This window comes from Dendrobates tinctorius, unplaced genomic scaffold, assembly GCF_039654945.1.
Source record: "Dendrobates tinctorius isolate UK_male_01 unplaced genomic scaffold, ASM3965494v1 ptg000016l, whole genome shotgun sequence".
Classification (NCBI taxonomy): Eukaryota; Metazoa; Chordata; class Amphibia; order Anura; family Dendrobatidae; genus Dendrobates; species Dendrobates tinctorius.
The window spans coordinates 41,281,583-41,298,517 of record NW_027361684.1 but is presented as its reverse complement, the minus strand read 5'-3'; the positions used below and the strand labels follow the sequence as shown (position 1 = coordinate 41,298,517).

The 16,935-nt window shown below is 46.8% G+C and overlaps 2 protein-coding genes across 2 annotated transcripts in view; one reads left to right on the top strand and one right to left on the bottom strand.

Moving 5' to 3' along the window:
* The window catches only part of LOC141080484 (uncharacterized), a 154,434-nt gene that overhangs the window by 29,730 nt on the left and 107,769 nt on the right, over nt 1–16,935 (bottom strand). The gene's annotated exons all lie outside the window — the stretch shown is intronic.
* LOC141078399 (nuclear envelope pore membrane protein POM 121-like) overlaps nt 1–16,935 on the top strand; it is a 38,274-nt gene that overhangs the window by 20,871 nt on the left and 468 nt on the right. Inside the window, exons 2-5 of the mRNA XM_073565139.1 lie at nt 12,807–12,971; nt 14,129–14,206; nt 14,414–14,579; nt 14,671–14,762. Of these exons, the coding sequence (XP_073421240.1) occupies nt 12,955–12,971; nt 14,129–14,206; nt 14,414–14,579; nt 14,671–14,762 (353 nt within the window). The 5' untranslated portion in view covers nt 12,807–12,954. The remainder of the gene's footprint in view (nt 1–12,806; nt 12,972–14,128; nt 14,207–14,413; nt 14,580–14,670; nt 14,763–16,935) is intronic.

Below are 16,935 nucleotides of genomic sequence, written 5' to 3'. Positions count from 1 at the left end.
TGACTTTTAAAATTTAAGAACATGGGGTGGAAAGTGGGCGGAGCTTCATAAAAATATAACGCGCAATATCTCTGGAACCAAAGCGGCGCAAACGTTCATTTTTGCGGCACAAACGCAGCACAAACGAATGGTGTATTCATTTTTAAAATTTAAGAACATGGGGTGGAAAGTGGGCGGAGCTTCATAAAAATATAACGCGCAATATCTCTGGAACCAAAGCGGCGCAAACGTTCATTTTTGCGGCACAAACCAGCACAAACGCAGCACAAACAAATGGTGTATTTTTATGCATCTTTTGAGAACATGGGGTGCCAACTTCACACAAGTGTTTTCAGCCCTGTCTCCTGTCTATTGTAATTGTATGTAGTAGAGTGACTGGCTGGGATACAGAACTTGCAGTTTTCTATCACACACCTATGACTGCAGGCAGCTTATATTAGACCTACATGTTTCTTACCATTTATGCGCAGCTGGTGATTAGAGTCTGTAACTGCTGTAGAGGAGCAGGCAGCTTCTCATATAACACAGCATTGCCCATCTCTGTCTATTTCTGGACCTTACGATGGGATATTTTCCATTATTAACCTGTTGTATACCTTGGTTGTAAACCTGTGAGTTTTTCACCCTCACTTATCCCACATTTTGTGCGGTTGGAGCGGTCCTTGAAGTTGGTTAAATATGGTCTGGGGGATCCATTGGGATATGGTTTCCTCCTTTTGGAATTCAATATGGTTCTGGATCTGGTGAAAGGTGGAGGGGAGTTTCGGCAAGGGTTTGTCGGATCCCCAGGAAATTCAAGTGAACATCGGAACCCTTGTGGTTATGGTGCTCCCAAGCTGGTGGGGTAACGACTGGGAGTAATTGTTGGTACATTTTATGTTCACTTTATGTTTGGTAATCACTGGATTTTGGGAGCTTCAAGGACTCCTACCAGCGTGTTAATATTATTTATGTTTTGATGTTTTATGGTATGTTTGTTTTAATAAAGGTGTGAATAATAACTTAAAAAAAAAAAAAAAAAAAAAAAGGGGATCAGTGTATACTCACCAAGTGCTTATTTTATATTACTTAAGATGGCAGATGGCACAGGCCTGAGTGGATTACCTGGAGCCTGGTGGTTAGGGGGGTCCTAGAAGTTGGTTAGAAATTGGTCTGGGGGATTCATTGGGATATGGATTCCTCTTTTTGGAAGTTAATATGGTTCTGGACCTGGTGAAAGGTGGAGGAAATTCAAGTGAATGTTGGAACCCTTGTGGCTATGTGCTCCCGATCTAGTGGGGGTAACAGCTGGGTGTAATTGTTGGTACATTTTATGTTTGGTAATCACCAGGTTTGGGAGCTTCAAGGACTCCCCCCAGCGTATTTATGTGATTTATGCTTTAAAGTTTATTTTATGTTTATTTTAATAACATGAATTTAAAAAAAAAACAAAAAAACAAACAAACATTTGTTTTCCTTTTAGTGGGTCCTTGAAGCTATTTATAAATTGGTCAGTAGGGGTAACCATATTAAGTATGGACCTCTGGGTGGGGTTCTTGGAGTTGATGCTGAATCAGCAAAAAGGAATTGGAAGTTAAAATTCTGGATCTGGCTTTTGGTTACGGCTCTGGACGGGTAACTCTGGACGGGGTGTTACCCTGGAGCTTTTGGTGGTTGGACTTCCCGGAATGGGATGTTTGGTGCCCTCGAGCTGGTGGTTTACGGCTGTGGGTAACGTGGATTTTTTAAGTTCTTGTGTGTTTGCCAAAATATTTAGCCAGTATTTTTGGGGCTCCAAGAACCCTCCCCTCATGTCGTATATGATTGTGTATTTAATACTTATTGTAAATGTTTGTTATTTGTTAATAAACTGGCCGCGGACCCCCCCCCCCTGGGTTTGGAAGGATAACCAATTCAGGTATGGCACCCTGGTTTTGAGGGGTAATCATCTCGTGTATGGCCCCCTGGTGTGGAGGGTAACCATCTCGTGTATGGCCCCCTGGTGTGGAGGGGGTAACCATCTCGGGTATGGCCCCCTGGTATGGAGGGGTGACCATCAAGGTATGGCCCCCTGGTCTCCAGAAGCATTTATATTTTATAGGACCCTGTTAGGGTAATGTCCCTGGGGTCAGGGCAATCATATTTTGCATGCCTACAGAAGAAATTGGCTCCTCTGTGCCAGGGACGGCGGCTGGAGGGGTGAAGAAAACAAGGTTGTCGTCTGGACAATGCAGTTATCTAGTGCACAAAACTGAAGAGCACTGCACCTGATCTGTGTGCCCTTGAGTCAGTGGGAGTGACTAAGGGTAAAGTAATCAAGTGCATTAACATGAAGGGCGATATGCCTATTCCTGATGCCCTTGAGCTGGTGTGAGCGGCTAAGGGTATCATCAAGTGCATTAACACAAAGGGCATTATGCCTACTCCCGGTGCCCTTGAGCCAGTGGGAGCCGCTAAGGGTAAAGTAATCAAGTGCATTAACAAAAAGGGCAATATGCCTATTCCCAATGCCTTTGACCCAGTTGGAGAGGTCAACAGTAAATGTTATCAAGTGCATAAAAAACAATTAACAATGGCGTGGCCGGGTTATTAATAATGCCTTTGTAGACTTTTTTCTGCTTTAGGTTTATTTAAATTGCTGCTTCCAGATATTCTGAATGTTATTTTATGGTCGGTTATAATGTTGATGTTATATTGTGTATAGTTTTAATTACTCCCTATTTATAATATCTTTCTATTGATATGTTCATCACTTTTCGGGTAGTGATAGTAAGTGGGTTTAAGACATTTTACTGCACAGCTACTGTAAATAATGGTGGTTTCTAGAACTAAAATCTGTGATTTGGTGAATTATTAGAGCTGGCTACAATACATGCGGTATAATAGTTTTTTGAGGCATGACAGATGTCATTATGCAGGTATTCAGATTGTGGCTATGACCTTAATTATGATTTACTTTCCACATTCCCCATTATGGGATCCTCATTGCAGGATGTTTAACAACTGCTATTTTGCTGTAGTTACCGTATTATCGATTATAACTTGGTAGCATGGCATCGATAAAATTAATCTGTCGGAGCTCTGGAATTTTAATTTTATTACTTGTGTGCACAGACTTTCCATAGCATGTAGAAATGGTTGATGGCTTTATTAGGCATGGTTGGTGGGGGCGAGTCCATTTAAGGTGTCAAATGGCCTCTCTGGTGGCGGTTTAGGAGTCAGGTGGAAGTTGCAGGCAAGTTAAGGTGGACTCATTTTAACTAATAGAGGATGTAAAACCTCATGGTGGTGAACAGGCTCGGCTTTGGTGGCCAGCCTCAAGGACGTTGTAATGGTAACGTCAATCAGGGGCGGCCACAGTGGTTAAGCACAGGAGTGAGGATAATGGGGTCATTGGTGCCCTGAAAGTTTACTGGCTCTGCTTGAATGGCAAGCCAGTGTGTGCCGCCCCTTTATGGCTGTCTGGCCTGGTTCTGTATGTCAGACAGCTGGGATATCACAGTACTTGTCAATCCCAATGTACTAGCACTTCACCTGACTCCTACTGTGATTGTGTTAATCCTGTGATTTAAATAAAGCTGTGGCCATTTTGACAACCAAAATAATGTGTTGTGTATTTATTCTAGTGCCTAGGTTTACTGTAGTTATGGTGGTTTTAACATGGAGTGGGGGTCCGTCCCATATCCATAAGTCACTAAGTGTCTGACTGCCATTCCATTCCAGTGTCAGTTGAATTCCAACCAGAGTACACCTCATTCTACTCAGTGTGCTTCCGATGAGGTGATCAGGAGCACGTGGAGGTCTGGCGCTTGACTGCTCCTCTGAGCCGAGTGTTCATGTGTATGGGGGAGTCTGAAGAGATGGCGGCGTGCAGCCAGCGATGTCATTTGTATGGCTTACTTTATATACAGTTATTTGTTGTCTTCACACTCTGACATTGTCGTTGAGGATGTCACTGATTTTTGCTGCATTTCGGCGCGCACGGCGCACCGTCAAAAGTGCGCAGCACGCTACTTTCACACTGGCAGCGCATGATCTGCGCACCCTATGCTAAAGATAGGGTGCGCCGATCGCATGCGTGCAAATGCGAAAGTAGGCGGTGATCCCGGATGGGGCGGGCAGGGAGCCGGCTCGGGGCGGGGCTTAACGACGCAGGGCGCAGCGTTGTTTTAACGCAAATGTGAAACCAGCTTTATAGGGTATCCGCCTCCAATAGCGGGATCTTTTTTTTTTTTTTTTATACATGCTCTTTTGGCCAAAAAGGCATCTTTATGTGTGGGAGGCATACTGCTGTATGATTGGTGACCTCCTTTCATATCTATGGGAAACCTTTGTCACTGTGAAAATTGATGAATAGAACGGAGTATGAACAAAATGGATTTGACAAATTACCAGCTGTACAGAATAGCAGATAATAGAGGCTAGACCACATTGGGTACAAAAATAATGTATTATTATAGGACTACTGTTATACCCTTGCCTTGGACCGGACTTACCTGGAGGTGCACGGTCAAATGACCACTTGGTTTTACACTAGAGCTCCTGATGATGGAGCTAGACTTGAACGAGAGGTGGTCGCCAGGTGCCGCACCCAGGGCAGTGTTCGATATCGCAGCTGTTGACTCCAAGGGTGGCACACAGGCTATGACCCGGAGTAGCTGGCCACACAGGCACAGAGTCACTGGCAGGCACGGAACCGCAGGTGCTGTTTCTGGCTCAAGTACCACAGGAGCGGCTTCAGGGGGTCAGATTCCACAGATGCGACTTCAGGCTAGACGAGAACAGGGAAAGGTTCCGGATCAAACAGGGGGAACTCAAAGGGCGCAGGTTAACGGTATTTGTTCAGACACAGCAGGTTTAGAGGTAGATAATTGTAAGGGACACAAAGGAGTATCCGTAAGTGTACAGATATATAAGTGTGTGTATATATGTATATTAATATTTATTAATGTTGGATGTTATGTACCCTTTCCCTTTAACGTTAATCGTATTTATTGTACATGCCATGTAAATGTCTATTTATTGTATCTGTTATATGTACCTTATTTAACATTGGACATTGTTAGGCCAGGTGTGAGCTTGTTTTTGGCGAGTCAAGTTGTACTTTTGAACGACACTTTGTATTAACATATCGTGTACAAACGGGGGGAAAAATTGCATTGTGGTGAAATTGCAAAAAATGTGTAATTCCAGTTGTTGGGTTTTTTTTTCTCCATGTTCACTAAATGCTGAAACTGAACTGCAATTATGATTCTCCAGGTCATTGCAAGTTCAGACACCAAACATGTCTAGGTTCTTTTTTTTTTTTTAAGTGGTGAAGAAAAAATTCCAAAATTTGGTTTAAAAAGGCGCCATTTTCTGGGACCTGTAGCGTCTCCATTTTTTGTTCTCTCGGGCTGGGTGAGGGCTTATTTTTTGAGTCACGAGCTGACTTTTATTGATCCCAATTTGGTGTAGATACAATCTTTTGATCACTTTTTTATTGTAATGGCGACCGAAATAAAATGTAATTCTGACGTTCTGAATTTTTTTTTTTTTTCTCTTTACAACATTTAGCGAACGGGTTAATTCTTTTATATTTATCGAGTGATTCTGAACACGGCGATTCCAAATGTGTGCATTTCATTTATTTTTGAATGGGGTGAAAGGGGGTGATTTGAACTTTTATATTTTTTTTTTTTCAAACTTTTTGCATGCTGCAATAGCCTCCATGTGAGACTGGAAGCTGCATTACTTTGATCGCCTCTGCTGCACACAGGTGATGATCAGATCGCCTGTATGTAGCAGAAATGCTCACTTGCTATAAGCACCAAAGGAAAGGTGGCGCTCGTAGCAATTCGGCAATGAGAACCATAGAGGTCTGCTTCAGGCCTCTGGTTGTCATGCTGACCCATTGGTGTCCCGTGATCTTGTGATGGGGTCACTAATGGGCAGGATTTGACACCCTTCCGGTAAGCATGAGTTAATTGCCGCTGTCAGAAATTGGGGGTGAAAGGGGGTGATTTCATCTTTCTTGTTCCTAACTTTTTACTGTATGTAATAGTTCACTTAGTGGGCTTGAAGCTGCTTTTGTGTGATCACTTGTGCTATACTTGGTGATTAATCAACACTGCTATGTATAGATAAAATCATGGTCTCCTATGAGCGCCAGCTACGAGCTGGCTTTCACAGCAGAATAGTCATGCCAAGCATGGGGAACTTCAGCAGAGCTCACACTGTCATGGCAACCCTTCGGCGCCCCTCCATCACATCATGGACATGCCAGTGGTTGCATGGAATGATGCCCCTTCCTGCTGGTGCATGTTAGTTAAATTTAGCAGGATTGACAGGTTAAAAGTTATGGGCACAGCTCTTCTTCACCCACGGCAGTTAGACACCAGATGTCTGATTAAATCAACAATCATCTGCTGGGAAATATTTGGGCTCAGTGTCAGCCTGCATCAAAGACAGGGACGCGTACATATATGTCATGTCATGACTGTGTTAAACCATGAGTAATTACTCTGTCGCCTCATTGGGGGGACACAGAACCATGGGTGTTATGCTGCTGTCCACTAGGAGGCGACACTATGCATAATCTAAAAAAGATTAACTTTGGCTCCTCCTCTGCAGTATACACCCCTGGACGGCGTCAGCCTTCTCCAGTTTTTGCTTAGTGTCACAAGGAGGCACACCTAAAGATTTTGTTTTTTTATTTTTACTCCGTTTTTTTCCAACGGATTACAGATGAAGAAAAGTGGGTCTCCAGTGAGACTCCCGACATGGCTCCTTCCTCGGCCCCCTATTATGGGGTGCCCGGTTGAAGTGGAGATGGCTATTCCCCATGTCGCTCCTTCCCCAGTCCCTCGGGTACTGGTCCGAAGTCGAGACCCCCCTCCTTCCCCAACCCCTTTGGGGTCTGGGTTGAGGTCGAGGTGAGGATGAAGACCCCCTGATGGCGACAGACACACCCTCCCTAATCCCCCTCTGGGGGTATTAGGTTGAGACGCCTCAGGTAGGGTCTGTACGAGGCAGCATTCTGCAGCTTAAACAGCCGGGGACCCCAGCCCTGCTGCCGTCTCCTGTTGGGGCCGGGGGAGAGTGCAGGCAGACATGGCACATACAGAGACAGTGCTCCCTGCGCCCCTGTCTCTGCGGCACCAGCTCCATAGTGCCTCAGGGGGACCCCTCACATGGAACCGCTATTGCTGCCAGCCCCACTGCTATTCTGCCTTCCAATCCGGGGAGGGTCTGGTTCAGATCCAACCCCCTCCCGGACATCCGCCCCGCCCTGGGGCCCTTCTGGGCATCAGGCTGCTAATTTAGACCGCGGCTTCAGCCTAGCTGAAGCTGCCGCCTCCTCCCCGCCCCCCGGATGACGAATATGACACTCTACAGTGTCATAGAAGGGGCGGATCGAGGCAGAAAGGGCGCATTTTTACATAGCCCTGCGCGCCCTTTCTCAGCTCTCCGCCCCCTTCTTCTCCTCCTCATCTTCACGGTGGCCATCTTTGCTGCAGCAGAAGCCATCTTTGACATCAGCAGCAATGTCAGCAGTCTCCGGGGGGCACAGGACTGTGATTTGTCGGCGCTGGACCTAGGGGCACACTGGTGGGGTAAGATCACAGCTGGGTTCTCTCTACTCAGCTGTGAATCCATATTACCTATAAGGCTCTCCTATAGGTTTCCTCTGCGTTGCCACCCCTGTAAGGTCCCTGCTAGCCAGCCTCTGTGCACTATGCTGGGCTCAAGGAAAAGAACCAGGCAGGACTGCTTTTATACATTCTTCACAGCCTGCAAAACCACTCTCCCCAGTGGCAGCACGTACCCGCACTGCCGGGATTGTATCCAAAATACTGTGTCAGAACCCCAAGAAGCCCCTACCAATGCTTCAGCGTCTGCTACCACGCCGGAATGGGCTACTCAGGTGTCGCAGTCTATGACACAGTCCATAGATAATCTAACCTCTACACTACTTCAGGCTCTGCAGGGTCATGTCTCAGCTATGAACGTTACCCAGCAAAGGGACGGCTTGTCTCAAGGACATGCCATTTGCGACACTCACAGACGTAAGCGGACCCACAGGTCGCGGTCATCTGCATCATCCCATAGCACACGGTCATCCCCCTCCAGGGAGAGACATCGTGGTTCCAGGTCACCTAGACCGTCCCCTAACAGAGACAGACAACGCAGATCTCCTCAGCGATCCCCGACCACAGAGGACCTCCGCCCCAGTTCACCCACCAGGGAACGCCTTAGCGACACGCAGGATTCGGAAGGCATCTGTGACTCCGACAACGAAATGGAGAGGTCTTTGGTACCTTGTCCCCCCTAGCAATACAGCGCTAGTTGAGGACATAATCTCTTCCATCCATCGGGTGCTGGATATTTCTGATCCAACCCCGGAAGCCCCAGAACACAAGATTTGCTGTGAAAGTGTTCTGAAACCACCAAAGGTCTTCTCTAATCACCCGGAATTTCAGGCGATACTTACTAAGCAGTTTGCGCAGCCTGAGAAGAAATTTGCCAATCGTAAATATTTGGAAGCAAGGTACCCCTTCCCACAGAAGGACACCAAGGAGTGGACAGATCCACCCGAAGTGGACCCCCCAGTCTCTAGGCTAGCAGCACAGACCCTCCTCTCACTGCCAGATAGCTCAACCCTCAGGGACACAGCAGACCGGCAGGTAGAACGCATGGCTCGTTCAATCTTCGAAGCGGCAGGGGCCTCTCTGGCTCCCGCTTTCGCTTCAGTCTGGGCGGCCAAAGCCATTCTGGCTTGGGCCATAAAACTGCAGGCTGGCCTCCAAGCCACAAATCCTGAGCTGTCGGACCAGGCGGTTCAAATAGCGGTGGTAGCAGATTACATACTTCATGCAGCTCTGAATTCCGCAAGAGGTGTAGCGGGTATATCATCAAACGCCATCACGATCCGGCGTATCCTTTGGTTGCGGGAATGGAAGGCGGACTCGGCCTCAAAGAAGTCCCTCACACATCTCCCGTACCTCAGTGGGCGGCTTTTCGGTGAAAAGTTGGACACCATGATATCCAATGCCACTGGGGGTAAGAGTACCTCTCTCCCACAACTAAAACCCAAACGCACGTTCAAAAGGCGTAACCAAACTCTATTCCGATCCTTTCAGAATTCTTCAGGCTAGTCCGTCTCGCGCCCAGCACAAAATCGTAACCGCTCTCCGCGCAGAGACAACCCACGGGCGGCGCAGAGGCTGGACAGGACCTGGCAGTCGAAAACAGGCCAGGCAAAGCCCAAAGGAGGAAAACCTCAGACTTTCTCCTCATCATGACTCACAAACTCCGGAAGACACCCCACCCGTAGGCGGATGACTGCTACTCTTTTAGCAAGTCTGGCTGCCGATTACAGAAGACAGGTGGGTCAAGGAAATAGTGTCTTCCGGATACAAGATCGAGTTCACTTCCAGCCCACCGCACCGGTTCTTCCTCTCTATTCCCCCAAAACCGCCAGACAAGGCTCGTGCCTTCCATCAAACCGTTTCCTCCCTCCTTCAGACAGGGTCATAGTACCGGTTCCCGCAGACGAGCGCTTCCGAGGGTTCTACTCCAATCTGTTCGTAGTCCGAAAGAAGGGAGGCAGCGTCCGGCCCATACTAGACCTCAAACAACTCAACAAGTATGTTCGGGTTCGTCATTTTCGCATGGAGTCCCTTCGGTCAATCATTGCGTCCATGGATCAAGGACAATATCTCGCCTCCATAGACATACAAGACGCATACCTACATATACCGATTGCTACCGCCCATCAGCGATTTCTCAGATTCGCAATCAACCAGGACCACTACCAGTTCGTGGCTCTCCCGTTCTGACTCGCCACGGCTCCCAGAACGTTTACCAAGATCATGGCAGCCACCATGGACGTTCTACACTCCAGAGGCATCGTAGTCGTTCCATACCTGGACGACCTTCTTATCAAGGCTTCCACCTTCAAGGATTGCGAGGTCAGCGTCTCAAGCACTATCGACACTCTGAGTCACCTGGGCTGGTTAGTCAATTTACAAAAGTCGTCAACTACCCCGAGTCAGTCTCTGATCTTCCTGGGAATGTTATTCGACACCTCCAGAGGTCTAGTGCTCCTTCCCAGGGACAAGGCACTGGCTCTCCGTCTAGGAGTCCGCATACTCCTCCACAATTCCCTCCCGATCTCTCCGGTTTGCCAAGAGAGTACTCGGCAGGATGGCAGCAGCAATGGAGGCGGTACCATTTGGCCAGTTTCACCTCAGGCCTCTTCAACTAGCCATCCTCAAGTCCTGGGAATCCTTTCTCCCTGGACATGGAGTTCCGGCTAACATCGAAAACCAGGAGGTCCCTGCACTGGTGGCTCAAGCCAACCTCGCTTGCAAGGGGAAAATCCTCTCAGGTCAATGGAAGGTTCTGACCACCGATGCAAGCCTGACAGGTTGGGGTGCGGTGTACCTACATCACAGGGCACAAGGCAAGTGGTCACCAGTGGAAGCGACCATGCCCATCAACATCCTGGAGATTCGGGCCATCTTCCTCGCATTGAGAGCCTTTCATCACTTGCTGGCAGCCTCTCATATCAGAATACAGTCGGACAATGCCACAGCGGTGGCATATGTGAATCACCAAGGCGGGACCCGCAGTACCCAGGCGATGAGAGAAGTGGCACATATCCTCCACTGGGCAGAAGACACGAGGTCGGTACTCTCTGCGGTCCACATTCCGGGTGTGGACAACTGGGAAGCCGACTTCCTCAGCAGACAAGGAATGGACTCGGGGGAGTGGTCTCTCCATCCCGAAATTTTTCACCAGATCTGCCATCCCGGACGTGGACCTCATGGCATCCCATCTCAATGCCAAGGTCTCCAATTTCATGGCCAGGACACACGATCCGCGGTCGCTCGGAGCAGATGCCTTGGTTCAGGACTGGACCCAGTTCCAGCTTCTGTACATTTTTCCACCCCTCCCCCTGATCTCCAGAGTTGTGAGAAAGATCAAACAAGAGGGAGTTCCAACCATCCTGATCGTGCCAGACTGGCCCAGACGCAGATGGTATGCCGACATCGTACAACTTACAGCAGATGCCCCCTGGCGTCTCTCCGACCGTCCCGACCTTCTGTCACAAGGCCCGTTCTACCATCAGAACTCAGGGGCTCTCAATTTGACGGCGTGGCCATTGAGACCTGGGTTCTAACCCAGGCAGGGTTTTCACCGGATGTCATTAGAACCATGATCAGGGCACGGAAGCCAGCTTCCGCCAAGATTACCGTACCTGGAGAGCTTTCTTTACCTGGTGCGAATTTCATGGACAGAACCCACTCCCCTACTCCCTCCCAAAGGTACTCGGTTTCCTTCAATCGGGCCTGGATGCCATGCTATCCCTGGGCTCGCTTAAGAGCCAGGTGTCAGCGCTCTCAGTGCTCTTTCAGAGACACATTGCTAACAAGCCGCAAGTGAGGACTTTTCTCCAGGGGGTTTCCCAATTGGTTCCCCCCTACAGACGTCCACTGGAGACATGGGACCTCAACCTGGTCCTGACAGCATTGCAGGCACCACCTTTCGAACCCCTTAAGGAAGTCTCACTCCGCCTTCTATCACAGGTGGTTTTTCTGGTGGCAATCACCTCGCTACGCAGGGTGTCTGAACTTTCAGCACTCTCTTGCAGACGGCCTTTCCTGGCTTTTCACCAGGACAAGGTGGTTCTCCGTACAGTCCCATCTTTCCTTCCGAAGGTTGTGTCCAGCTTCCACCTCAATGAGGAAATTTCACTGCCATCTCTTTGCCCGGTTCCAGTTCACAGAGTGGAGAAGGCTCTGCATACGCTTGACCTCGTCAGGGCATTGCGTATATACGTGTCTAGGAGTGCCCCCTTCCGGAAGTCTCTTCCGGAAGTCGTTCACAAGGGTCTGCCGGCTTCCAAAGCTACCCTTGCCAGGTGGATCAAGTCCACCAAACAAGAGGCTTACCGCCTTAACAATTCTCCTCTTCCGGCCGGTATCACGGCACACTCTACGCGGGCGGTAGGGGCCTCCTGGGCCATTCGGCACCAGGCTTCGGCACAACTGTGTAAGGCGGCCACTTGGACTAGCCTACACACGTTTACGAAACACTACAAAGTTCATACCCAGTCCTCAGTGGACGCGAGCCTGGGTAGACTGGTTCTGCAGGCGGCAGTGCCCCAAGTTTAGGGACCTGTCAGCACAATATTCGTCCTTTGCTTCCCACCCAGGGACTGCTTTGGGACGTCCCATGGTTCTGTGTCCCCCAATGAGGCGACAGAGTAAAGGAGATTTTTGTGTACTCACCGTAAAATCTCTTTCTCTTACACTCTAATTGGGGGACACAGCTCCCACCCTGCTGCACTTACGGGCCGTTGTTACAGTTGAGTTCTCATATTGTTCTTTGAGCTCGTACATGGCCTTATTACAGGCATGGTTATGTTATTTCTGTTATGTTCCTCCTAATGCTTTTGCAAAAAACTGGAGAAGGCTAATGCCGTCCAGGGGTGTATACTGCAGAGGAGGAGCCAAAGTTAATCTTTTTTAGATTATGCATAGTGTCGCCTCCTAGTGGACAGCAGCATAACACCCATGGTTCTGTGTCCCCCAATTAGAGGCTAAGAGAGAGATTTTACGGTGAGTACACAAAAATCTCCTTTTTTCTCAGTCTTTAGTTGCACTGAGTGTTGCATTGAATGTATGCCATCAGGAAACATAAGATATATTTGTACTGCATTCTTAGTGGAGGAATAAATACAAGATATAGGCTTCTATTGGATTCTATTCAGATCTAATCTATGCTGTCTGTTGTAACACTTCTTGGATAGTAAAGAATTTTTTTTCTTCCCTTCAAAGGCTGAACAGTCTGTTATCTACTAGCTTGACCTCCCCTTCGGTTACATGTCCACCTCCAGACCCTTGTGCAAAGGAGACTGTGCTCAATGCCATCCGAGAGCGCAGAAAGAGATTTAACAAAGATGAAGAAAACCGTGAAAGTGGATAGATGGAGAACAAAAGTCGGTAAGAATTCAGAGTGCTGACTATGGCAGGAGGCTAAGCCACCTCAACTTTACGTTGACCTTGTAAGCTAGGCAATGTGGGAGACTCAAATAGAGAAGTACTAATGAAGGACTGCAGAGTATTCTTTTTTTTTTTTTTTTTTTTAATTTGTTTATTAAACTACAGGCAGTTTTACAACACACACATATAGTACAAGGTGTTAAGCTTGATACAAAACATACATATGTCCAGACAGCATGAAGACGCGTGGCAAAATATGTACATCAACTGTGTGTAAATAAAGCAAACATAATATCAATTGAATCACAGTAGTGTTGTGTTATTGTACCAGTAATAAAACCTGCCTAGCTTCTAAACCCTACCTACATCTACCAAAACATAAACTATTCCGCAGCCTACTTCTATATAATAAGCAGTTTACTGTGCGACATCTCCGCTCTGCAAAGTGAGGTGAGCGGAGTTCCACCTCTCCCAAATCTTTTTAAATTTACCCGGGCATCCTCTATTCTGATACAGCGTACGTTCATATGGGATAATTGAATTTACCAGAGTGATCCAGGACCCAAGAGAAGGAGGCGAATTTCCCATCCACCGTAATGCTAGTACCTTCCGTGCCATGAACAGCGTCTCCCGTAGAAAAATCCCAACATAATGACCTATGCTTCCTCATCCCACACTCCAAACAGACAGATCAGTGGTTCAAGTGGAACAGGGGTTTGTACCAAGGATGTTAATAATAACGTCACCTCCCTCCAGTATTGCACAACAACAGGACAACACCAGATCATATGAATAAAGTCCGCATCTATTGAATGACATCTCAAACATTCCGATGACGAGTATCGGCCCATCTTAGAGTCGAGCCGGGGTCAAATATGACTGATTAATAATATATAACTGTATCATCCTGTTATTGGCAGATGGAGATACCCATATTGGCGACTCCAGGATTTCTTCCCATTCCTCACCCTGTACATCCGGGATGAGCCTCTCCCATTTCTTCTTTCATATATGTATATAGAGAGGAGCGTATTCTTTTTAGTGGTGAAAATTCTTAACTTTCTAAGTGGAGCTGTACTGATTAGTCCAGAGCTCAGTTAGCTCTGCTGTACATCTGTATCTGACAGTAACTTTTCTTGCCCCTCACCTTCCGCTAGGAGGCAGGTTAGCAATGGAATTGGGGAGTCTTCAGCTGAATCTCCAGTGGTAAATGGTTCCTTGACTTCTGGTTCCAAGTAAGTAATGTCAGTTTCATTAGCCCATGTGTTGTTTTTTTTTTTCTTTTTTTGTTTTCCTTGACACTGTAGCACATTTGGGGGGTCCTAATTCATTCTTTAAAGCCTTTACTGCTCCAACAGCTTTATTGGTATTTATTTTTTGGGCCTGACTAGTCATTGTCATTTTTCTAACTTTTGCCTGTACCCACACACTTGTTTCTTTAGGTCAGACACCCTGAAAAGGGCTCTAAATACACTTGATGAGACGAGCAACAAATGCTCCCGTACCTCCTCAAATGGCTCACTGAGTAGCTGCACAATAAATGGATTTACAATGTCCTCTCATAATGCAATCACCAGCTCTTTGAGTTCCAGCAGAGTACTCCTGCAGGTATTGTATGGGTGATAGATATATTATATGGCTCCATACCAGTGACCAATAATAACATTGTATTGATATGCAATTGTTTCACCTCCTTTAGAAAAGTAAAAGAAACTACCAGAATACATCTGTAATTTCAAGCACATCCTCATCTCGGAGCCAAATGCCAGACGTGTTCTCCAAAAAGGCCAGGTAACGACTAATATATGCAGAAGGCTTTAGCCAGAATGTGTTATAAAAGGGGTTGGGAGGGGGGAGTATTACAATATATGTATATATATTTATATTATTTTCAACTTTGAAACACTCAGGGAAGCTGTTGCTGTCATTTGCCATGAAAACCTAGTGTAGTGCTAGTTCACTTTACAACTGCAATACATGTAGGGGAGATAAGCTTGTACAGTCATGGCCAAAAGTTTTGAGAATGACACAAATATTATATTTTCACATGATCTGCTGCCCTCTGGTTTTTATGTGTGTTTGTCAGATGTTTTTATCACATACAGAAATATAATTGCAATCATATTATGAGTAGCAAAAGGTTATATTGACAGTTAGAATTAGTTAATGCAGCAAGTCAATATTTGCAGTGTTGACCCTTCTTCTTCAGGACCTCAGCAATTCTCCCTGGCATGCTCTCAATCAACTTCTGGATCAAATCCTGACTGATAGCAGTCCATTCTTGCAAAATCAATGCTTTTATTTTGTCTGAATTTGAAGGTTTTTGTTTGTCCACCCGTCTCTTGATGATTGACCACAAGTTCTCAATGGGATTAAGATCTGGGAAGTTTCCAGGCCATGGTCCCAAAATCTCTGTTTTGTTCCCTGAGCCATTTAGTTATCACCTTTGCTTTATGGCAAGGTACTCCATCATGTTGAAAAAGGCATTGTTGATCGCCAAACTGCTCTTGGACGGTTGGGAGAAGTTGCTCTTGGAGGACATTCTGGTACCATTCTTTATTCATGGCTGTGTTTTTAGGCAAGACTGAGAGAGAGCCCATTCCCTTGGCTGAGAAGCAACCCCACACATGAATGGTTTCAGGATGCTTGACAGTTGGCATGAGACAAGACTGGTGGTAGCGCTCACCTGGTCTTCTCCGAATAAGCCGTTTTCCAGATGTCCCAAACAATCGAAAAGGGGATTCATCAGAGAAAATGACTTTACCCCAGTCCTCAGCAGTCCACTCCCTGTACCTCTTGCAGAATATCAGTCTGTCCATGATGTTTTTCCTGGAGAGAAGTGGCTTCTTTGCTGCCCTTGAGACCAGGCCTTGCTCCAAGAGTCTCCGCCTCACAGCACGTGCAGATGCACTCATACCTGCCTGCTGCCATTCCTGAGCAAGCTCTGCACTGCTGGTAGCCCGATCCCGCAGCTGAAACACTTTTAAGAGATGGTCCTGGCGCTTGCTGGTCTTTCTTGGGCGCCCTGGAACCTTTTTGGCAACAAGGGAACCTCTCTCCTTGAAGTTCTTGATGATGCGATAGATTGTTGACTGAGGTGCAATCTTTCTAGCTGCGATACTCTTCCCTGTTAGGCCATTTTTGTGCAGTGCAATGATGACTGCACGTGTTTCTTTAGAGATAACCATGGTTAACAGAAGAACAATGATGCCAAGCAGCAACCTCCTTTTAAAGTGTCCAGTGGTGTCATTCTTACTTAATCATGACAGATTGATCTCCAGCCCTGTCCTCATCAACACCCACACCTGTGTTAATGGAGCAATCACTGAAACGATGTTAGCTGGTCCTTTTAAGGCAGGGCTGCAATGATGTTGAAATGTGTTTTACGGGATAAAGTTCATTTTCTAGCCAAATATTGACTTTGCAAGTAATTGCTGTTGAGCTGATCACTCTTTATAACATTCTGGAGTATATGCAAATTGCCATTAGAAAAAATGAAGAAGTAGACTTTGTAAAAATTAATATTTGTGTCATTCTCAAAACTTTTGGCCATGACTGTATATGTCTCACTCCTCCCCATCTGGGTGTTTGCAAAAACATAGGGAGAATGAAGTTTGGGACGGCAGTGCAATTTTTGTTTGTGAATGGCAAAGTGAACAGTGTCATAGAAAATGGCAGGCAGCCACAATTCTTTAGGTTGGCGCTGCTTACTGCTCTCTACAGAGATCTCAACAGCAGTGATATCATTGTGACTGATGTGCTCAGATCACAGTTCAGAAGTCCGTATCATACTTAAAACCGTAAAAGTGGATAGATGGAGAACAAAAGTCGGTAAGAATTCAGAGTGCTGACTATGGCAGGAGGCTTAGCCACCTCAACTTTGCGTTGACCTTGTAAGCTAGGCAATGTGGGAGACTCAAATAGAGAAGTACTAATGATGGACTGCAGCATATTCGTTTTAGTG